Source organism: Mus musculus, chromosome 15, assembly GCF_000001635.26.
Source record: "Mus musculus strain C57BL/6J chromosome 15, GRCm38.p6 C57BL/6J".
Classification (NCBI taxonomy): Eukaryota; Metazoa; Chordata; class Mammalia; order Rodentia; family Muridae; genus Mus; species Mus musculus.
This window is the reverse complement of record NC_000081.6, coordinates 8,040,002-8,062,465: the sequence shown is the minus strand read 5'-3', so window position 1 is coordinate 8,062,465 and position 22,464 is coordinate 8,040,002. Positions and strand designations below refer to the sequence as shown.

Sequence of the window (22,464 nt, the reverse complement as noted above, 5' to 3'; positions counted from 1 at the left end):
AGTGACCATTCCCAAAGAATGGAAGTCATAGGATGCTGTGTTATGTGCTTCTCTGACTGTTGGAGAAGATGCCCACGGAAACTGACTCATCACCTTTTCAGTTCGGCAGGTGTAAGCACAGTGTGTGGAAGTCAAACAGAACAAGCACTCTTTGCCCTTTGCCCCATGTGTGGGTGTGTAAGCTAGTTCTGCTACACCAGCAGTCAACAAGCCCCATCTCCATCTCCCCGATTTGGAATTGTAGGCACGCAGCACTTTGCCCTGCCTTTTTTTTTTTTAATATTTTTTTATTATGTATTTTCCTCATTTACATTTCCAATGCTATCCCAAAAGTCCCCCATAGCCCCCCCCCATTCCCCTACCCACCTACTCCCACTTTTTGGCCCTGGCGTTCCCCTGTACTGGGGCATATAAAGTTTGCAAGTCCAATGGGCCTCTTTGCATTGATGGCCGACTAGGCCATCTTTTGATACATATGCAGCTAGAGTCAAGAGCTCCGGGGTACTGGTTAGTTCATAATGTTGTTCCACCTATAGGGTTGCAGATCCCTTTAGTTCCTTGGGTACTTTCTCTAGCTCCTCCATTGGGGGCCCTGTGATCCATCCAATAGCTGACTGTGAGCATCCACTTCTGTGTTTGCTAGGCCCCGGCATAGTCTCACAAGAGACAGCTATATCTGGGTCCTTTCAGCAAAATCTTGCTAGTGTATGGAATGGTGTCAGCGTTTGGAGGCTGATTATGGGATGGATCCCTGGATATGTTTGCCCTGCCTTTTAAGTAGTTAAAAGGTAGGTGCTGGGAACTTGAACTCAGGTCCTCATACTTACATGGTAGTTATTTTACTGACTGAGCCATCTCTCTTATTTAAGTTTTATATTTCTAAAGTTCCATATTTAGAGACTAGCAAACCTGTGTAAAAGCTGTTCCAATAGAACTTTCTAAAATTTGTCTCCAGACCTTGATCCTTGTCTGGAAGAACATTTGTTCGCTTCATTGTTTGCTAGGAGTGCAGCTGATTGTGAGTTTGACACAAGAGCAAGACCAGCAGCATGACTCCATGGCCCCCAGGCCATGTTGATGTGGTCTCACTGTCTCCTGCCATTCCCGAATAGGTGTTTTTTTCTCACAGTGTGGCAAGCTGTAGACTACAATCAGCTTTTTTTTTTCCATTAAATGAAGTAATTAGTGGCACAATATTTTTTTTTTTTTTGATTTACTTTTTTTTTTTTTTTTTGAGTGAATTTTTTTCTGTGTAATTCTGGCTGTCTTAGAACTTGCACTGCAGACCAGGCTGGCCTGGAACTCAGAGATTTGCCTGCCTCTGTCTCCTGAGTGCTAGGATCAAAGGCGTGGCTACCACTGCCTGGCAGGTGGTACAGTCTTGATTTTCACTGACATACAATGTAATGCTTCAAGCAGCCAGCCACCAGTCCCTGGCAGGCTAAGTGTTGTGTCTATATTATTCCTTACTGTGTAGGGAATTGTACTATGTATAATTGCTGGCTGGAATTGAGCACACTGAATAGAGGAGTAGGCTGGCCTCCGACTCAGAGAGATCTGCCTGCCTCTGCCTACTGACAGCACTCTCCCTGTTGTTGTTGTTGTTGTTGTTTTTTTTTTTTTTTTGTTAGTTTTGGAGATAAAGTCTTCAGGCCCGCCTGTGTACCTTGTAGTCTTTAAAATATTTTTTCACATTTATTTATTGTGTTGTATTTTACATTTATATATATGTTGTGTGTATCTGTGTAGACATGCATGTGCCATGGTGCACATGTGTATGTCAAAGGACAACTTGCCAGGGAGTCAGAACTCTGCTTAAGCCATGTGGGTCCCAGGGAGCATGCTTGGTGGCAGGAGCCTGGTAAATCATCTCACAGTGTCCCCACCCTGCAGTCATTTCTGCTGCTTCTGCCTTCCAAGTGCTAGTACTACAGGCATGGGCTCCCATTTCTAGCTCCCTTTTGTTTCATATATCATAAAGCAATGAGTATATGTTCATCTAAGTGCCTATGGGACCACAATGTATGCTTCCTTGCCATAGCAAAGTTCCAAGTACTGAAATGAATTAAGTTGCCCAGGCTTTTCAGAGTTCCCGTGACGTCAAAGCACAGTCTTCTTCTCTTGAGCGACAAGAAACATACTCAAGTATTAAGTAGCTTCTCATGGACACCTAGTACTAGAGGGTGTGTCGGGTTTCCCATTTGTGTGCTTCATGGACCGTTATGTCCTACCTCTAGTCTCCTCTCAGCCTCTAAGGGCGACCCATTGCTCCACCTTCCCCGTCTTATGCGTCATGCCATACAAGCTGGAGACAGTCTGACCAGGACTATTGTAACATGTTTTTCCTTATGTCTGGATGCTGGTCATTGCTTAGCACAACAAGCATTGGTGTGGCAGCCTGTGTGAGCAGTGACCCTTGTGAGGAACACTGTGGGAGGCCTATCTCCTTGATCAAGAAAGACTTTAGTTTTTACAATCTAGTTTTTTCCTCTTTTGTGCTATATATCTGTTTGCTATTTTCCTCTTTTATATTTTAATAGTAGGTTGTTGAAGTCTAGTCCATATATCCTAAGATTTGCTACTTTCAAATATATTTATCTGTCAGGGTTTAGGATGCTCGATAGGTGGTATAATCACCACATTAGTTTCTTCTTTAAAAAGATTATTATTTTAAAGTGTGTGTGTGTGTGTGTACATGTGACTGCAGGGATGTGATCCCCGGAAGCTCGAGTTACTAGCAGTTGTGAAGAACCTGACGGAAGAGGTCCTCATTTCTGGACCTTTGGAAGAGCCGCATGTGCTTTTTTTTTTTTTTAATCTTTTATTAGGTATTTTCCTCATTTACATTTCCAATGCTATCCCAAAACCGCATGTGCTCTTAACCATTGAGCCATCTCTCCAGTCCTTCAGTATCTGGTTTTAAAGCATTTTTATCCCCCTCAAAGGTAACTCCGATATTTAGCTTCTATTCCTTATCCTCTCACAACCCTACCCCTAGTCTTCACAGGTTTCCCTGTGTGGATATTCTCTAACATAAGAATCATACACTTGAGGTCTTGTGTTTGCCTTCTTTGGCTTAGCCTAGCATTTTCATGTTCGTCTGTGTTGTTACAGAAATCAGTACTTCACTGATTTTTGATTATCACATAATATTGTTGTCTAATAAACCTGATTTGTCCATTTATCACTTGATAGACATTTTCTCTTTTCTTTTTTAAAGATTTATTTATTTTATGTATATGAGAACACTATAGCTGTCTTCAGATAGATACACTGGAAGAGAGCATTGGATCCCATTATAGATGGTTGTGAGCCATCATGTGGTTGCTGGGAATTTAACTCAGCACCTCTGGAAGAGCAGTCAGTGCTTTTAACTGTTGAGCCATCTCTCCAGACCCGACATTTTCTTGCTTAAACTTTTTTTTGTTGCTATTTTGAGTAATGCGGTTCTGAGCATTTATGTGCAAGTTTTATATAGGTTTGTATTTTCTTTTTGAGAGAGGTGTGTCTAAAAGTGAAATTGCATGATTAAGTAGTAAGAATGTTTATAACACCTGGGGGAACTGTAAATTTGTTTTCCAAAGGGTTGAGCCATTTAATATTTACCAGTGTTAATTAGAGGTCCAGCTGATCCACGTCCTGACCAGTGTTTCTCAGTCTTTCTCATTGTAACCATTCCAGGATGTGCAAAGTGGTATTCCAGTTTTCTAGTGAAATATGTTGTATATCTTTTCATGCTAATACTGAATACTGGTTTATTTTCTCTAGAGGAAGGTGGTGTTTAGATATTTTTCCCATTCTTTAGTTAGTAATCATTTTATCATTGACTTATCTGGGTTTTAATACATGTTGGCACCTGTCTCAGATATATGATTTGAAAATGGTTTTGTGCTACATCCACTCCAGTAGTAACCTGCCTGACAGGCTGAAAAGCCTGGGCGCAGTCCCGAGGCGAAAAGTTCAAGGAAACTTAGTCTCCTGGAACCGTGGCATACTGTATATGGAATGCTCCAGTGTCCTTGCTTTAGTTGGTAAATGGGTCTGTGTGCTTTCCCTTAATATTGCTTTATTATAAGTGCTTCTAAGGATTGAATTTTTGACATATAGCTAAGCTAGATTCTTCACCAGTCCTAGGCAGTCAGTCCTCGAGCCGACCCTGGGCATGGATAGCTAAGCCCTACACAGGAATTTGCCATTATCTAGGAAGAAGGAAGGCTGTGGTCTAGGGAGGAACCAGAGTAGATACTTAGAACTGTAGATAGCTGAGTTACATCTGTACACAGGCATTTACAATGGCCTAGGGGGAAGGTGGACTGTACAATAGACTAGAATAGGAACTATGGCAAGGGTTTGAAGCCCTTGCCGGGGCTTCTAAGATTAAGCTGACCTTAGGTGGGGCTGCTTTTGATCCCAGTTGTTAACATTGATTTTATCCCAGTTGGTTCCTGCCAGTCCTTCAGAATCCGGTAGCCTCCTTGTACCTTGCCAGTGTGTCACCTAACTTCCCTATTTTCTTCTGTATAAAAAGTTTGATGCTCAATTCAACAAATTACATTTAGATCCACACTCCCTTGTGTCGAGTCTGTTTGTCACCCCATTCTCGCCGACTGTCCTGGACCCTGAATCCCATGGATTGAGGGGGGCCGACTGGGCCCGGTCAATAGCAGTTTCGGTTACATTTATGTTTATTTATTGTGTGCTCACATTCATTAATGTATACACATGTATGAAGGTCCGCTCCAGCAGGTCCAGTGCTCTAGTCTGGCCTCTAAGAGCCCTGCACACATAAGCAGCATACACACAGAGATACATACAAACATTTAAATGTTTGTGAATGCTGTAAAGGTATTGATTGCTAGTAAAGAATGAAAGTTTTTAATTAAGAACTGCCTTTGTATTGATGAGTATTGTCTTTGTGTTGCTCGGTGTTGGGAGAGGCACAAACAGGAGTTAGGAAAGGCCTTCTGTGACTTCCTGTTGTGAATAAACTCAAGATAAGTTATGTCACTGTAACGCAGGGGTTAGCGGGTGGGTGCTGGGTGTTGAAACCAGGTCCTCTGGAAGAATAGGTAGTGCTCATAACTGTTGAGGCACTGCTCCAGCCCCCTCCCATTGGTTTTTGATGTACAGATATACAAGATGTACTCTTTCATGATGCTGTTGAAAGATCCTGACAGAATGTAAAAGGTCACAGAAGCCTTGAAATTGGCAAAATAGATTTCATTGTTAGTAGAAGTAGCTTCACTGATTTAGAAAAATAGAGGTGCACAATGCTCTGGCCGCTCCTTGAACCTGTGTGTCTGTCAATGTTCTGACCAGGTGTGTGCCCATTGCTGCACCTTCATTAGACTCTTTCCTTGTACCCCTCCCATACCCATTTTCTTGAGAATAGATATTGTTTAGATCTGGAAATCCCCTACTCCCCCCTTCTACTTTCCCCCCTGAGGGCCTATAAAATCTGGGACCTCTTTCCCCTCGAGGTCGACTCCTCTACCCCTGCGTGGGATATGAGTCGTCCCCAGAGCTCTGGCTTTTCCCGAATAAAGCCTCATGTGGTTTGCATCTGAAAGAACCTAGTGGGGAAACCCCCACTCAATTCCCGATTCAGCGTGCACCCAAAGAATCACGAACAGACCGTCTTGATGTAAATACACGAGGTGGTTTAATGGCGGAGCTCCGGGTTGAAACGTATCTCACACAGGAGACAGTGGATTCGACCACGAGGCTTGAAAGCTAGGGGTTTTTATAGAAAAGGGTCTGGGGCTTGGGGAGGAATTGACGCTGTTTCACATGATTGGTCCATTTAAACATCAGCAGACTGTACATGCAGATCAAGGTAACAGCAGAGCATCTGGTTAACATTTAACTTAGGTCAGAAGGAAGGGAGATAGGGAGGCGCCGGGCCAGTCCAGACATTCTTGTATGTCTTCCCTATCTTTATGGCTAGTTGGTTCCTGGGATGACTTTACAGCCTTTGTTCTTTGTTCTAAGCCCAAAAAGCCCTCCTAACTAGCAAGCCGAATGAGTCATGGACCTTGAATAAACTTTCTGGCTAGGGCTTTGAAGTCTTGAATTTAGTTTTCTTTCTTTCACATCAAGCTTGGTCTCTCGTGAGTTCTTGGGTGTCCACTATTGTCCCGAGGCCTGAGCGAGGGGCTCCTCATGGAGTCTTTCACTGTAATGTTTTGTTTTTGTTGTTTTTAGATTTATTTTATATGTATGAGTCTTTTACTGCTTGTATGTAAGTGTACCTCATGCCCATGAATGTCAGAAGAGGGAGTTGGACTCCCTGGTACTGAGTTACAGGTGGTTTTGAGCTGTCAGGTGGGTGCTGGAAACTGATCCCAGTCTTCCATTAGACAACACATACTCTCAACTACGGAGTCTTCTCTCCAGTCTGCTCTATAGGGTTTAAAAGATAGTTTCCAGAGGTCAAGAGGCAGCTCAGCAGGTAAAAGCATCTACTGCTCTTCTGGAGGGCTCACGTGGGGGCTTACATCCTCCTGTAACTCTAGCTCCAGGGATCTGACTCTTTTGGACTCCACGAACCCCTAAACATTTACATGCCCCCTTATTAAAAATAAGAAAATTTAAAATAATGAAAAGAATAATTTCCAGTAAAAGTAAGAATGAAATAGCTACACTGTTTTAAGTTTGTCAGTCTTCACTTTAGTTAAAAAAGAAAGTTATTCAACAGTGTATTCTAAAGCTGTATTACTGAGGAATGTGCTACAAAATAGCAGCTTGTGATGGGGCAAAATGGCTTGCAAGTAATTTAGAGGTAGCTTGGGACTGGTACTAACTGAATGATTGCAACAAGCTGTGAGAGCAACATAGGACATGTTTTTCCCTCCTGCAATGTTTTTGACATGTTGACTTTACATTTTCTTAAAGAAGGTTTTAAATATTTGATAAGTTGTTCATATTGAGGCTTGAATAACATTTATTACAACACTTAGAAATATTTAGGGTTAGTTTACAAGTATTTAGTCAATTAAAAAACAATTATCCTTCCTTGTGGTCCTGCCATTTGTGGTTGGTACCTATTGTCACCTGTAGTTGGAAGATATTAAATGGAAAATTCCAGAAATAAACAGCCCATAACTTTTGTGTGCAGTGATTTGGGTGGCATGGTGAAATCATGTGTCACTAAGCGTGAGAGGTGAGTTGTCCCTTTGTTCAACAGAAGATCTACTACCTGACCATTAGTTAATTAATGTGGCCACAAAGTGTAGTTAAGCGCTTAGTTATGATGGGGAGGCATTCAAGTATGGGGTTTTGTGCTGTCTTTGTTTCAGAAATTTGCTTGATGTCTTGGAACACAGCTTTCACTGAGAAAGGGAAACAAGCTAATTCCATTGCAACTTGTAAGATTGGAAGTGTGTTCATTAAATAGCTCCACATTTGGCCTTCCTGTAATTTCTGACAACTAACATGCTGTGTGTGTGTGTGTATGTGTGATATGTGCATGTATGCATATATGTGTGCTTGCTACATGTATATGTCAGAGATAACTGCAGGTCCTTCTACCTTGCTTGAGACAGGATATGTGCTGATCTCACTGTGTGTGTTAGGCTGGTGGCCTGAGGGTTTAGGGGTTTTCTCCTTTTTCTGTCTCCCATCTCCCAACAGGAGAACTTGGATTATACGTGTATGCCGTCATGCCTTCACCCTCTGAGCCACTTTTCTGTCACATACTCTCTCCCTCCCTCCTTCCCTTTCCCTCCCTCTCTCCCTCCTTCCCTCCTTTTCTTTCTTTTTCTCTTTCTTTCTCTCCCTCTCTCTTTCTCTCCCTCTCTCCCTCTCTCTCTCTTTCTTTCTTTCTTTCTTTTTTTTTTTTTTTTTTTTTTTTTTGAGACAGGGTTTCTCTGTGTAGCCTTGGCTGTCCTGGACCTCACTTTGTAGACCAGGCTGGCCTCGAACTCAGAAATCCGCCTGCCTCTGCCTGCCGAGTGCTGGGATTAAAGGTGTGCACCACCATGGCTGGCTGGCTGGCTGGCTGGCTTTCTTTCTCTCTCTCTTTCTTTTTCTTTCTCTCTTTCCCTCTTTCTTTCTTTCTTTCTTTCTTTCTTTCTTTCTCTCTCTCTTTCTTTTTTTCTTTCTTTCTTTCTTTCTTTCTTTCTTTCTTTCTTTCTTTCTTTCTTTCTTTCTATCTTTTCCATAAAACTTTTAATCATTCTTTTTTAATCATTCTTTTGGAGTGAGTCTGCTGGAGACACATTTCCTTAGGTCTTTATTTCTCCATTCCCTGCTCCTTCCCACATCCTCGCCCTCCTCGTCCTCCTCATCTTTTTGTCTTCCTCCATCCACATGCTTCTCATCCCTTTTATTAATCTTTCTTTTCTTTCCTATCTCCACCTCCTCCCCCTCCCTTATGTTTTCTTCTTCTCTTTTTCATCCCTTCTCCTAGAATTGGGTGCTGGAAGCACAGCTGTGTGCTGGGCAGGCACGACCACTGAGCCACATCCCCAGCTCTTTATTTCATTTTCAGACACTTCTTGCTCAGTTGTCCAGCTTGGCCTTGATTATATCTTTTCTTTTTGTTTGTTTGTTTGTTTGTTTTGCTTTGCTTTGTTTTTTTCGAGACAGGGTTTCTCTGTGTAGCCCTGGCTGTCCTGGAACTCACTTTGTAGACCAGGCTGGCCTCGAACTCAGAAATCCGCCTGCCTCTGCCTCCTGAGTGCTGGGATTAAAGGTGTGCACCACAACACCCGGCCAGCTTGGCTTTGAACTCACTGTGTCATGACAGCGACCTCAGTCATGATCTTGCTTTAGGTTTCCAAGTACATGGCCTTATAGCTGTGCCCTGCCCCCACTTTATTGCTGTGGTTCGTTTTAATTTCACTGGTGATAGTATTCTACATTTTTATCCTCTTAGCATGCCAAAATATTGTATTGTATCTTCGTCTCCATTCTTCCATGTGAGCGATTTGCTATCTTTCCAGTAGTTATTGCTCCACTGATAAGATCTTTCTTTGGTTGCTCCCTGGGTTTTTATTTTTAATTAAATTAATTAATTAATTTTTGGTTTTTCTAGACAGGATTTCTCTGTGTAGCCCTAGCTGTCCTGGAACTCATGTTCTAGATCAGGCTGGCCATGAACTCAGAAATCCTCCTGCCTCTGCCTCCCAAGTGCTGGGATTAAAGGTGTGCACCACCACCGTCCAGCCCAGGTTTTTATTTTTTAAGAAAAGTTTAATTTTGATATGTGTAGTCACAGATTTCTTTGATTTTATTTTGTCTAGGTTTTACTCAGTTTCTCCAGTCTTTGATTTGTTTTTCTGCGTGGGAAGTTTTCAGTCATTATTTCTATCTTATTTATTTTTTTTGAGAGAGGGTCTTCCTGTGTGGCCATAACTGGCCTGGAGCCCAGTCTGTAGATTGGGCTTCTGCAGTCAGTATTTCTTTAGAGAGCTTTTCAGTTCTCCCTCCTCTCTTCCAGAGACTCACCTTACACAAAGGTTTCTCTTTGTTGTCGTTTCCAAGATTGCCAAGTCTCTTTCAGACTGTTATTAGGCTGACATTTCAGTTGTTTTTACTGCTGGCTCATGGGCCATTCCTTCTGATCATTCTTTTGTTGTCGAGCTTATACCTGAGCTTGACATTTCTGGTGCTCAAATCACACTCTGCCTCTAATCATATCATTCCTTTGCTGAGGTTTTGTTTTTTGTTTTTGTTTTGGATGCCTTAAAATCTGTCTAATAATTCTGATGCCTTTGTTACCTCAGTATTTCCAGCTGTTGGCTGTCTTTTTTTCTTTAATTCCTTTCTGAGATCTTCCTGTTTTTTTTGCATGTATAATGGAGATTTTCAAAATGTTTTGATTTCTGCACCTTACATAAGTCTTGTATTTATCTGTCCCTACTTTGGTGGAGTGAGATGGAGGGAACATACAGCATTGTAGCCAGGTGAGGGTCAACATGTTCTTTGTGAACCCCGGGAGGGATAGGAGGGCAATCTCACTGCATTGGTGAGATGGGAGTTCCATGTCCCTACCTGGTCTCTGCTGATGCTTATGTTCGCTGCTCTGTTCCCATGAGAAGATGGTGAGTCTTGACTCTCCACTGGACTGCTTAAAGTACCCTCTAGTCATACTGGCTATAGTGTGCTTCATTACCAACAGTAGAGGTCTGCATATGGGGTCTGCTTACATCACAAAACAGAGAGTGGTTCATTACCAGCCAGTGGGTATAAAGTTCTTGTATTTTCTAAGAGCTCTCTGAATAGTACCAGATTATAGTCTCAGCAGGCCGACGTCTAGGCTCTACATTCAGCCCTTGTCTGAACGGGTGAGAATAGTCTGTATGTTTGACCTGTAGAGATCAGACGAGAACAGCAGGTCCCATAAAGCTGGAGTCATAGATTGCTGTAAGCTACCACGTGGGTGCTGAGAACTGAGTCCAGCTCCTCTCCAGCAGCAAGGAATGCTCTTAATCATTGAGCTATCTAGTTCCATGTTATTTTCAATGTTTCCTGTGTCTTATGTGTTTTCATGTGTGGAAACTAGGGAACTAGAAAGATGCCTCGTTTCTAATCATTGCATTAGTGTTTCTGGAGTAGAAAGGAGTCATGGAACAGTGTTAAGAATTTAATGGGTAAGGTTTTGATGTATGTAGACCACAGTGCATCCAGAGAGATTGAAAACTTTTATTTCTTTCACATCTGCTTCATTGGTCAACCAAGTTGTTGTTGTTTTCCTGGTCTTGTCTCAGACTCAGGCATGATAACCGCAGACCTCTCAGAGGCTTGTGCTTAGCAACGTTAAGTACCTGCTGACTGTTACGGTAGTACTGTGCCTGTGGTAGAGACATCGAGACTGAGTTAAGGACAGCACAACCCAGCATGGAGAAAGGCCCTGAGTGACGGTGATATGAGGGTTTAGGAAGGGGGTGTAACTCACTGCAACTTAGGACTGAGTGTGCAAAGGAACACACACACACAGAAGAGTTATCTTGCTTAGTTTTGTTTTCTGTTCCGTGACAAAATATGCTGACAAATAGCTTAGGGGAGAAAGGGCTCACTGTGGCTCACAGTCCAGGTTGCAGTCTGTCACTGTGGGGAAGTCACAGTGGCCTGGAAGCTGGCACCTGCTTCTGTGGTCAACACATAGGAGTGAATGTGTGCGTGCCCATTTGTGCATGAGTCACCTCTTCCTGTGTGACATAGCCCCAGGCCCAGCCATGCAACAGTGCTGCCCACTTCAACTAATGTTGTCAAGGTAGTCCTGCAGGTATGCCTGCTGGCCAGCCTGATCTATGCAGGTCCTCTAGGAGACTCTTCCCTGGCGAGTCTAGAGTGTATTAAAACCAACTCTTACACCACATTCCCGAGGACCTCTTCATGTTTCTAAAGCCGTCTCCGATACCTGTCTTCTAAGCACCTGCTGCTCCATCAGGCAGAGTGGAGCTGAGCACTGCATGCTGGGCTGGCCAGCGTCTGCAGCACTTACATTTGCCAGTTTACCAGTCTGTTCCTCATTGTGATGATTGGCCCTAGTGAGCAGAAGCGGTTTTTTTTTTTTTAATTTAATTTTTTACTTATTTATTTTTCCAGTACATCTGGACTTGTCCCCCCCCCCCCCCCTTCTCCAGATCACTCTTCCTATGTTTTTCTTTAGAAAAGAGCAAGGCTTCTCAGGGCTATCAGTGGAACACAAGCCCTCACTTCAAGGCTGGGCAAGGCAACTCAGTAGGAGGAAAAGGATCCCAAGAGCAGACAAAAGAGTCAGGGATTCCCATGTCAGGAGCCCCACAAAATGGCTGTGCTAACAGGCATAACATATATGCAGAGGACCTAGTGCAGAGCCATTCAGGCTCTGTGATCGCTGCTTCAGTCTCTGCGAGCCCCTATGAGCCCTGCTTTGTTGATGTAGGCGGACCCTGCTCTTCATGTGTGCTGACTCCTCTGGCTCCTACAGTTCTTCCTCCCTCCCTTCAGCAGGGTTACCTGAGCTCCAAGGGGAGAGACCCAAGGCTAGGGACCTGATGGAGATCTCCTGTTTGGTCATCCCCCCACTCCCTCTGCCTAATATTTGGCTATGGGTCTCGAGCAGAATCTTTCTGGATTTTTACCTTAACTTTTGTATTTAATGCATAACGTATGATTAGTATGACTAACAAATGAATGAATGTTAAGTCAGTTTTATCAACTCCTCAGAGTTATCTTAGAATTTACTTTAATTCTGATTTATTTGTTTCCAAGTGGTCTTTTTATTATGGCTTATAGTATACTGCTATACTATACAACTTTCTTGACTCTTGACTTTCCACCTGAATGAGTATAATTTGCAAATCTTTTTTTGTTGCTGTTTTTTTGTTTTTTGAGACAGGGTTTCTCTGTATAGCCCTAGCTGTCCTGGAACTCACTTTATAGACCAGGCTGGCTTCGAACTCAGAAATCTGCCTGCCTCTGCCTCCTGAGGCAGTGCGCCATCATGCCTGGCTTTTTTTTTTTTTTTTTTTTTTTTTTTGGGTTTGCAAATCTTTTGAAAACATTGTAGAATGTTCTTCATAAAAAATTGCTCGTGGGCTGGAGAGGTGGCTCAGCGGTTAAGAGCACTGACTGCTCTTCCAGAAGTGTTATTGAGGCAGAACTGAGAGCCTGGAAATAACACTCTAGGTGGTATATTTAAACCCAGTCCAAGACAAGAATTAATATCTTCTTTTTTTTCCATTAACTGTAACTTTTGTTATGAGTTCTCATAATAAATTACTGCACTGAAGTAATTTAATCTGTGATGTTCCTTGGCAGAAAAATCTTGAAAATATTTTATTGTAATTGTGAATTTCACACTAAGTCATATTTCAAAGTCATTAGCAAAAAGTTCTGGAAAAATACAGTCATCAAGTGATATGCTCCAAAAGATGGATTGCTACTATTTTAGATGATTAAGTTATGCCAATTATCTGGGCTTTGTTTGAGTTATACCCCACTTGATTTCCAGTAAAATGTTGGTTTTAAATGTAAACAATACTTTTAATTCACTCCTAATGTAAATATGGCCTAAGTTTTTTGCTGAAGTGTTAGAAATTGTCTATATTTAGGTACATTCTGCATTGAATTAAATGAAATAATTCTCATACAGCTATTTTTTTGCAATGGTATTTCTATTTGCTGAGTGACTAAAAAGTAATTAGTTATGAAATGAGAGGCAGACTATCGTAGTTTCTTCTTTTAAGTATTACTTATGAAATGAGATGTGGGTTACGATAAATTCCTTTCTAAGTGAGACATTTCAAATGCTCTCCCGGTTCTTAGCACTTATACATGCTTTCTTGCTTAAATTCATTGCCAGATACAGGAAAATCCTATATAATTCAATTGGGAGAAAGCCGCAAATCCATTTGTTGGGCCTTTTAATTGTTTTTGAGTTTTTGTTGGAATGTTTTCACCTCTGAAATAGGTTATGTGTAATACTTCTCAGAAAATATTACATCTTAAAGTAGTATCTTTGTTTTAGAATAAGCTGAAAATCCCCAGCTATTTGTTTATTGGTATTCAGCTCCCCTCTGGTTTCTGAGTGCCTTCTTTAAACTATTGCAGTAATAGACCGTAGCAGCCTCTCGGAGGAAATAGCCCGAACCTTCTGCCTGCACTTCTCTGCTGTCTCAGTGCTTGATCTGTATTTAGTTGTGATAGAATAATTTTCTTACAAGGTTTTCATTTTGGGGAATTGTTATTCTCTGCCTCTGATTGGACTGACCTGGTGGAATAGCATCTGCTTCTTTTTATGGTCATAACCAGCAATCCCAAAGTTTCACTGTAAATGAAAAATTATTTATTCATTCCCACAACTATTCTGTGTTTGCCATGTGTTTTCTGTTTTGTGGCCCGAGGATCCAGAAATGCGAGATACATATATACACTTTAAGACACTATTTTGCAGTTTGGATAGAGAGTGGTCAGGAGGGGCTAGGTAACATTACACTGTCCCATGATGTTAGTGTCTGAAGTAATGAGAGATTGTCATAGGATAGCTTATATGTGCTATTTCTGAACCCATATTCTGAAGTGTTGAGAAATACTTCCAGGAGCCATCTTTCCAGCCCTGCAGGTTAGGTTTTAAACACCATGTAGCCCAGGGTAGCCTTGAATTCAAGATCCTTTAATCTAAGTCTCTCAGTTGCTAGAATCCCAGGCATAACCATCATGGCTAGTTTCTAATGGATGTCTCTGTAATGGACATAGGATGTTAGTGTAATACCCTGTTCTTAAATAAGAGGATTTGATTCAATAATGGCAACTCATAATGCAATGCTTATTGTGTACTCTTACATCTGATGTATGCATCCCTCTCTTCTATCTCTCACTTAATCCCCTCCACACTACAGTCATTTATTTATTAAATTATGGTCATGGTCTCTGCCTCTTGGATCATATGCTTTCTTGAAAGGGGAGGTTAGTATAGTATAACCTCCTGTGTAGTATAACCTCCTGTGTAGTATAACCTCCTGTGTAGTATAACCTCCCTGAATAAATGCTTATTAAAATAAGGACTGACTTAACATTCCACATGGAGGTTTCTATCTGTACTGTTTATGTATTAAATGTATGCATGTGTCTAGAGAGAGAAGAAAGAAATGACCATGTTTTAGTAAGATACAGCCAGAATTTGATATAAATTATTTTTCTATTTTATTATTTATCTGAGAGTAGTAATTTATGAAAAAATACGTTTTAAATTTGTCAGCCAACATGATTGTTATGGTGATTTCTTTTTACTCTGAATTTATTTATTTATTTATTTATTTACTATTAGGTATTTTCTTATTTTACATTTCAAATGCTATCCCAAAAGTCCCCGCCTCCATGTTATGGTGATCTTAATTGTCAGAATATTTTTTAAAGATTTAGTTCTTTGTTTTATGTATATGACTACACTGTAGCTGTATAGATAGTTGTGAGCTATCATGTGGTTGCTGGGAATTGAACTCAGGACCTGGGCTTGCTCCAATCCCGCTCGCTCCAGGCCTGTTCGCTCCAGCCCAAAGATCTATTTATTGTTATATGTAAGTACGCTCTAGCTGTCTTCAGACACACCAGAAGAGGGCGTCAGATCTCATTACAGATGGTTGTGAGCCACCATGTGGTTGTGGGATTTGAACTCAGGACCTCTGAAAAAGCAGTCAGGATTCCAAACTGCTGAGCCATCTCTTCTGCCCTCGCTGTGTTCTCTTTGAGTTTTATTATAGAGATTTTGAAAATTATTCCCACAAAATTATGATAGAAGTGGACTCCCAAATATCAGCCAACCTCCCTAAGCACACCACAGTATGTGTACACAGACACTGGGGACAGGGTGGGGTTGGCTGACATTTGGGAGTTCGCTTTCTTTTTCTTTATGTGTGGTCCTGGAGACCCATCCAGTGTCCCTACCAATGGCGCCATCTCACTGGCCTTTATTGTAAATGTACACTTTTTAAAATTACATTTTACTTGTGTGTGGGGCACGCTTATGCCATGCTATATTGCGGAGGTCAGGGGTCAGCTTGTGGAAGTCAATTCTCTCCCCTGTGAGGCCCAGGGCTAGAGCTCAGGTAGTGAGGCTTGGCCCAGTGCTTTACACACTGAGCTGTCTCACTGGCCTGGATAGAAGCTTTCAGGTTTGCTTTGTTTTGTTTTGTTTTATGTAATTTATAACTTAAAGGAAAAACTAATCCTTAATTTCTCAGACATTATCAGTAGGTACTTGTTCATTGTTTAACATAATAACAACAAGAAATAATTTCATTTAACCTAAAGAATTTCTTGGAGCCAGGAGCAGTGGCTCATGCCTGTGGTTCTAACATTTGGGGTGCAGAGACAGGGAAGGGAAGAGACTGAGGGACTGGGATGTAGCTCAGTGAGTGGTAGAATGCTTGTCTTGGATAGCCCTTGGGCCCAGGGACACACACAGAAGTGTCTTCCCTATAGTGTCTGTGTGGGTCCTCACTTATATCATCTTACTCATTGATGTAATGGGATCTTCTTGTTTCAGAACCCTGTCCAGAGGATTCCTGACTCGCATGAGATAACACTGAGGCATGGCACTAAAACAGTAAGTTTAAAATGTTCTTGTTCTTTTTTTTATTAACAGAGCTTTTCTGGACCAGTCAGCTGATAAGGTATAATACACACACACCACACACACACACACACACACACACACACACACACGCACACACACACACACACAGCCTGAGACCATGCTGCTAAGGTCAACTGATGAAAGCTACAGACATCATGAAAAACTAGAAAGATGATTTTTCACGGTCAATCAAAATAGCAGCACCTTTCATTTTCCTGGGGTCCACTTACTGTCATTGTTATTGTTGGCTTTAAGATCCTCTTTCCTTGGGAAACAGGACCATTATAAAGTGACACATTCAGTTCTGTTTTTAATAGTTTTGGGAAACTTGCCATTGCCTTCAACATTATTGCAGTCAAGAAAGACAACATTCAGTGGAGGTAGATCCAGAACTGTGGGAATTGATCGATGGGAGTCTTAACATAGTGTATTCACTCCACAGGCACTTTTCCCTTGTAAAGATTTGTTTTATACACATCTCTGTTAAATATAATCAGTTTAATGTCATTTTAAATAAAATGAAAATTCTCATTTCTAGTGTTTAGTGTCAATGTACATAAATGTTACATTAAAATATACTTTGTGGTTTTCAATAGATTTTGAGTCTAAACGGTCTTGACAGATTTTTAGAAGTAGGCGCATTCTCCCAAATAGCTGAGAACTGTTGTTGTTATTTTCTTATTAACATTGCTTAAAAATCCTGTGGGGCTGGGGAGATGCTTCAGTGGCCCTGGGTTCAACCCTCTTCCCTACACAGCAACTCAGCAACTCACATCCTTCTGATACTCTAGTGCCAGTCCTGCAACTGCGGACCCACCCTCCCAGCCCCAGATAGTAGATTCTTTCTTTCAATCCCAGTATTAGGAATTCTTTCTTTTTTGCTTATTTAGTCTAATAAAGGTTTCTTATTTTCTTTGAAAAATTCACAGAACCAACTGTTCTAGCTCTGTGACCTTTTCATTTTTTTTTCTTTCTTTTTTTTGTTTTTTTTTTTTGTTTTTTTTTTTCTGAGGTAAGGTTTCTCTGTGTAGCCCTGGCTGTCCTGGAACTCACTTTGTAGACCAGACTGTCTGTGACCTTTTCTGTGTGTGCAAACTTCTTGTGTTTCACTTTCCACTCTGAACTTTCGGCTTCCCTTTTATGCTTCCGTTGCTTTTGATAGTTTTTAAGAGTGGAAGGTTAGGCTATTGCTTTTAGATTTTCTCCTTTTCCACTGTTTATAAGTATATCAAACTCATACATTTCTCTATAAGCATATCTATCTTTGCATATTTCTTCAATGAACTGCTCATAGTGATAGTTAAAATTGATGTTTTGGCCATCTAACAAAAAGACTGAACTATTTTTATTTATTTATTTATTTATTTATTTATTAATTATATGTAAGTACACTTTAGCTGTCTTCAGACACTCCAGAAGAGGGCGCCAGATCTTGTTACAGATGGTTGTGAGCCACCATGTGGTTGCTGGGATTTGAACTCTGGACCTTCGGAAGAGCAGTCGGGTGCTCTTACCCACTGAGCCATCTCACCAGCCCAAGACTGAACTATTTAAAAGTAGAAATTTTGTAGTGGTTCCTTTTAAATTTTGAAGGAAAATATAAAATCAATGATTTAATTTGAGTTAAAAAATTTTTTTATTAAATTTCCCTTGGGGCATGATTTTATAACCAATTTAAATTAAAACAGTATTTAAAATACTTCGCTTTAATCACAAGAAAAAACTGTCAAATATTCAAGCACTTATACAGTTAGTTGGATGCCAGGTCAAATAAATTGCCTAATTCTAGATTCACATGTGAAGCTCAAGACTGAGAAAATGATGAATGTCCTTTAAAGAGCGAGGGAGAGAGCTGAAGTTGAAGATGCTAGAGCCTGTTCTCAGGCTGGGTTGAAAGAAACATATATGAATACACTAGCAATAGTAAAGAAAGGGGCCATGAGTCTGAAGGGGAGTAGGAAGCAAGATATGGGAGGTTTGGAGGGAGGAAAGGGGAGGGAGAAAAGTATGGCCTGGGGGAGAAAGCTAAAACAGAAAGCCTAAATTACTTTGTGTCCTGGTCAGACAGAATACTCTAGACCATCATTCCGAATAGTTTGATACCTGTTTCTACATTTTATGATAATTAAATTAAAAAATAATTATTTCTTCAATAATATGTTTATAGTAAGTATCTGTTGAATTATACTGACATATCTGTGATTAAAATACACTGAAAAATTAGTTAAACTTTCTGTCTTTTTTAACTCTTGGAAACCCAGGGTTTGAGAATTAAATTTAATCTGTGGGAAGACACAGTCTCTAACTGGGGCAGATTATTTTGTCCGCACTGAATTCTGTGTTCTGTCTTACAGACTTTCGTATCCTTGGTTATTTGGAATAATGCTTTAATATTTTAGTGAAGTTTATAAGCATCGGCAGTGACCCTGCTGTCTGAATGCTCGCCCTGAAAGCATCCTTTTGAAGCCAAGCTGAGAATGCATGCTTATAACCCTGGCACAGCGGAGGCAGGGCCGGAGGAACATCTCAGGTTGAGTTCCAATAGGTCTACCTATTGAAACATTGCTTAAAACAAAACAAAAAACTAAGTACCCCCGAAAAACTGTCCCCAATCCCCAAAATGGCTCCTTTAGAACAAGACCACCACGGTTACCTTGAAAAATATCAAGAACAAACTCTATCATCTTGTTGTTTTGCCCTGGAGTGTGTTATCTTTTTGCTTTTAGTAGCACAGTAAACTTAAAGATTTACTTTGTTGTTCTTTTGTGATAGAGGAAGAAATATCTCATATTTGTTGCCCTGTCTTATTGTTTGAATTATGTATAAGGCCGGCCTGCCTTCCTCCCTTTCTCACTCTCTCCCTCTGCTCCTCCCTCCTTCCCTCCCTCCCTCTCCTCCTCCCTTCCTCCCTCCCTCTCTCCCTTCCTTTCTTCTTTTTAAAGACAGCATCTCACTATGTAACTCTGACTATCCAGGAACTCAGAGATCCACCTGCCTCTGCCTCCCGAGTACTGGGATTAAAGGCATGTGCTACCATACCCAACTGACTTACATAAAATTTTCATGTTTCATGTGTGTGTGTGTGTGTGTGTACACTGGTTCACATGTGCAGGTGTACATATGTGTGTGTGCACATAGAAGCCTGGGACAGACAGTAAATGTCTTCCTCAGGTGCTCTTTATCTTCCTTTACTAAGCTGGAGCCCATTGATTTGGCTGGCGTGGTTGGCCAGTAAATTCCAGGAATCTGCTTTCCTCCAACACACACACACACACACACACACACACACACACACACACACACACACACACACACACACACACACAACAAACAGCAACACCACACACACATAGATAACAATATCTTTATTTCAAGATAAGTAGTATAATAAAGTGAAGTAATCTGCAGGCTGTAACTCATTACCATTCATTTTCAGAAGTAGCACCAGCTGCTGGTCCACATCTGCTGTGCCTTTCTCACAGTGGTGCTGGAGGCTAGAAGTGGGCTTTGTCTACCCCTTTCCTCTGTGAGCTTGCATCTGTTTGTTTTGAACAGGTTTCTGCTCTGGGTCTGGACCCCTCAGGTGCCCGTTTGGTCACTGGAGGATATGATTACGATGTTAAATTTTGGGATTTTGCTGGAATGGATGCTTCTTTCAAGGCATTTCGATCCCTTCAACCTTGTGAATGGTATGTATTTACTTAACAGCTCCATGGTTAGCTTTTGGCTTTTATATTTGGAGGTAATGCTGTTGTCATTTGAACTCAGTCTACAATGAATAATATTGAACTTATATAAATTATATAACTATTAAATGAAAATAAACCATACATCTCTTTTCCTTAGCTTCATTGACACGTATGTCACATACATATGTGACACACATATAAAACACATCTTTTATGCATTATACAAACTATATATACATCTATTATTTCCATGTATATGTTCATGTGTTATGTGTGTAGGTGCATGTGCCAGTGTACACGTGAAGAATGAGGGCAGCTTGCAGGAGCTGTTTCTCTCCTTTTGTCACAGGGGCCCTGGGGATCTAGCACAGAGCTTCAGGTTTGGCCATAGGCCGCTTTCCCCACTGAGCCCTCTCCTGGCCCTTGACCTTTGTTTTCAAGGCATTTTCTACCAGTTGTTTGGTTTTTAAAAATACATCTATTTAGAACTCAGTCCTTCCTTGCTTTACTTTAAAATATTCCAGCAAATAAGGCTTGGTAATGTGGTGTTTTTGTTGTTTTTTTGAGACACGGTCTTTCCATGTAGTCCTGGCTGTCTTTGGAACTCACAGTGTAGATCAGATTGGTCTTAAACTCATAGAATTGCCCCTGCCTTTGCTTCCTGAATGCTGAGATTGAAGACACATGCCACCACAATTGGCTTATAATGTGTTTTTGTTTATGGTACACACTCAGTCCTTATCCAAGCAGTGGTCCATGTCACTTTCCTGTATGGTCAGTTAGCGTTGCACTAAAAAGGCTTGACAAGGTGCGTCCGATAGCAGCCTTTTCTGTTTCTGCCCATATATGGGCGTCGCACATGCTGCTCCTTGTGGTATCCTTTTACTCCTTTGTCTCCTCCCCAGTACAGTCAGAGAAGAGTAAAGACTTGATTAGGCTTTATACTGTACTGATAGGTTCCTACATTAAGCGAATATTGCTGATACTAATGAAGGAATCACTTCACTGTGAAGTGAATTTATATATATATATATATATATATATGTGTGTGTATGTATGTATGTATATGTGTATGTATGTATGTATGTATATGTGTATGTATGTATGTATATACATACTTAACAGGACCTTTGTGGAGAAATAACTTGGTAATATGTAATACATAATAGTGATGAACTTGCTGGGTATGGTGGCGCATGCCTTTAATCCCAGCACTTGGGAGGCAGAGGCATGTGGATCTCTGAGTTCAAGGCCAGCCTGGTCTACAGAGTGAGTTCCAGGACAGCCAGGGCTATACAGAGAAACCCTGTCTCGAAAAACCAAAAAAAAAAAAAAGTGATGAACTTATTACCTATTCATGTTTGCTACATAGATTATTGATCTCATTGAGGCTTATATATTGGTGGTTGTTGGTATACATTTAGGCTACTTTATTGGTTCTTATATCTACCATCCTTTCCCCCGACTCTACCCCCCCATCCCTTCCAACCCCCAACTCCAGGTGGGAGAGAAAGGTTAGAGGGAAAGCAGGGCATAGATCTCGTTAGACTACTTGCTGACTAAGGGCATCAAGTTCCTGGGGCAAGTCCAGTCTTCATTGTCAAGATATCCCATTTCTTCTTCCCTGTTTGCGCATGACCACTTGACAAACAGTAGCAACGGGGGAGCAGCCGCTGCCTGTGGCTTTGGCATTTTTATATCCTCTCAAGGGTCCCCAGAGTTGCAAACAAAAATAAACTCTCTTCACCTGGCAGAATCACACCCCTGCCAAAGCACGAGACAAATCATACAGAGCTCTTGTGGAGAATCTAAAGCAGCTGATATGCCACCCCTGGGATCAAAACAGAAACATGTCCACATAAGATTTCTGCGTTTGTAAAGAGCCAGCGCTCTTACTGACATCGTGGACTCTGACCCACCAGGACAGTTAAGCAGGTTTTTTTTTTTTTTAAATAAGTTGCCTTGATCACGGTGTTTTGTCACAGCATAGAAAATTAACTACAGTATAGGCACCTCTGGTTTTCTTTTTCTTTGACTTCTGTACTTTCAGTTATTTGTTGTTAGTTGCAGCCATTCTTTTTGTTCTGTAAATTGTCCAGATTTGTCCACTAGAAACCTTTAATACTATTTTGACATGACTTTATATGTATTTAAAAGCTTATTGTCTGTTCTGTCTGTCTGTGTTTAAATGACAAAGTCTTATTGATTCTTAAACGTTTTTAATAAACCTAATTTTAGAAATTTTATTTATGGAAAAGTGACATTAAAATTTCAGAAATGAAGTTTATTAACTGAGGATAATACCAAGATACAGATTCTCAATATGTTTGTTGTCCTGGAATATCAGTAGCTTTAGGCAGATTATTGATGGTAACTTATATGAGTCACACAGTGCTTCTCATTCTAGCCCAGTGTCGCTGGGTTTTTCATTCTGTCTTTAATTCTGTTTTGCATCTCCTCTTCTGAGCACACGTACAGTGTGAGTGATCTAGTGATCTGTTCTTGGTATTTAGACAACAGAGAAGTAGAACCTCTTGTGCTATGGAAAGTATTCTTTATGTTCCCTACCCTCTGTGACAGTCACTGCAGATAACTAGTGAATATTGGAAATACAGTTACCAGGTTGTACTGGTGTGAGTGTAGGAGCCCACGGAGGCCAGAAGAGGGTGTCAGACATCGTGGAGCCGAGCTGCAGGCAGTTGTGAACTG

The 22,464-nt window shown here is 41.0% G+C and overlaps 1 protein-coding gene across 2 annotated transcripts in view; it reads left to right on the top strand.

Moving 5' to 3' along the window:
• Window positions 1-22,464, top strand: part of Wdr70 (WD repeat domain 70) — a 226,155-nt gene that overhangs the window by 36,744 nt on the left and 166,947 nt on the right. For both annotated transcript variants that reach the window (NM_001081402.1, XM_017316701.2), the window contains exons 6-7: window positions 15,977-16,036; window positions 19,622-19,755. In NM_001081402.1, the coding sequence (NP_001074871.1) occupies window positions 15,977-16,036; window positions 19,622-19,755 (194 nt within the window). The remainder of the gene's footprint in view (window positions 1-15,976; window positions 16,037-19,621; window positions 19,756-22,464) is intronic.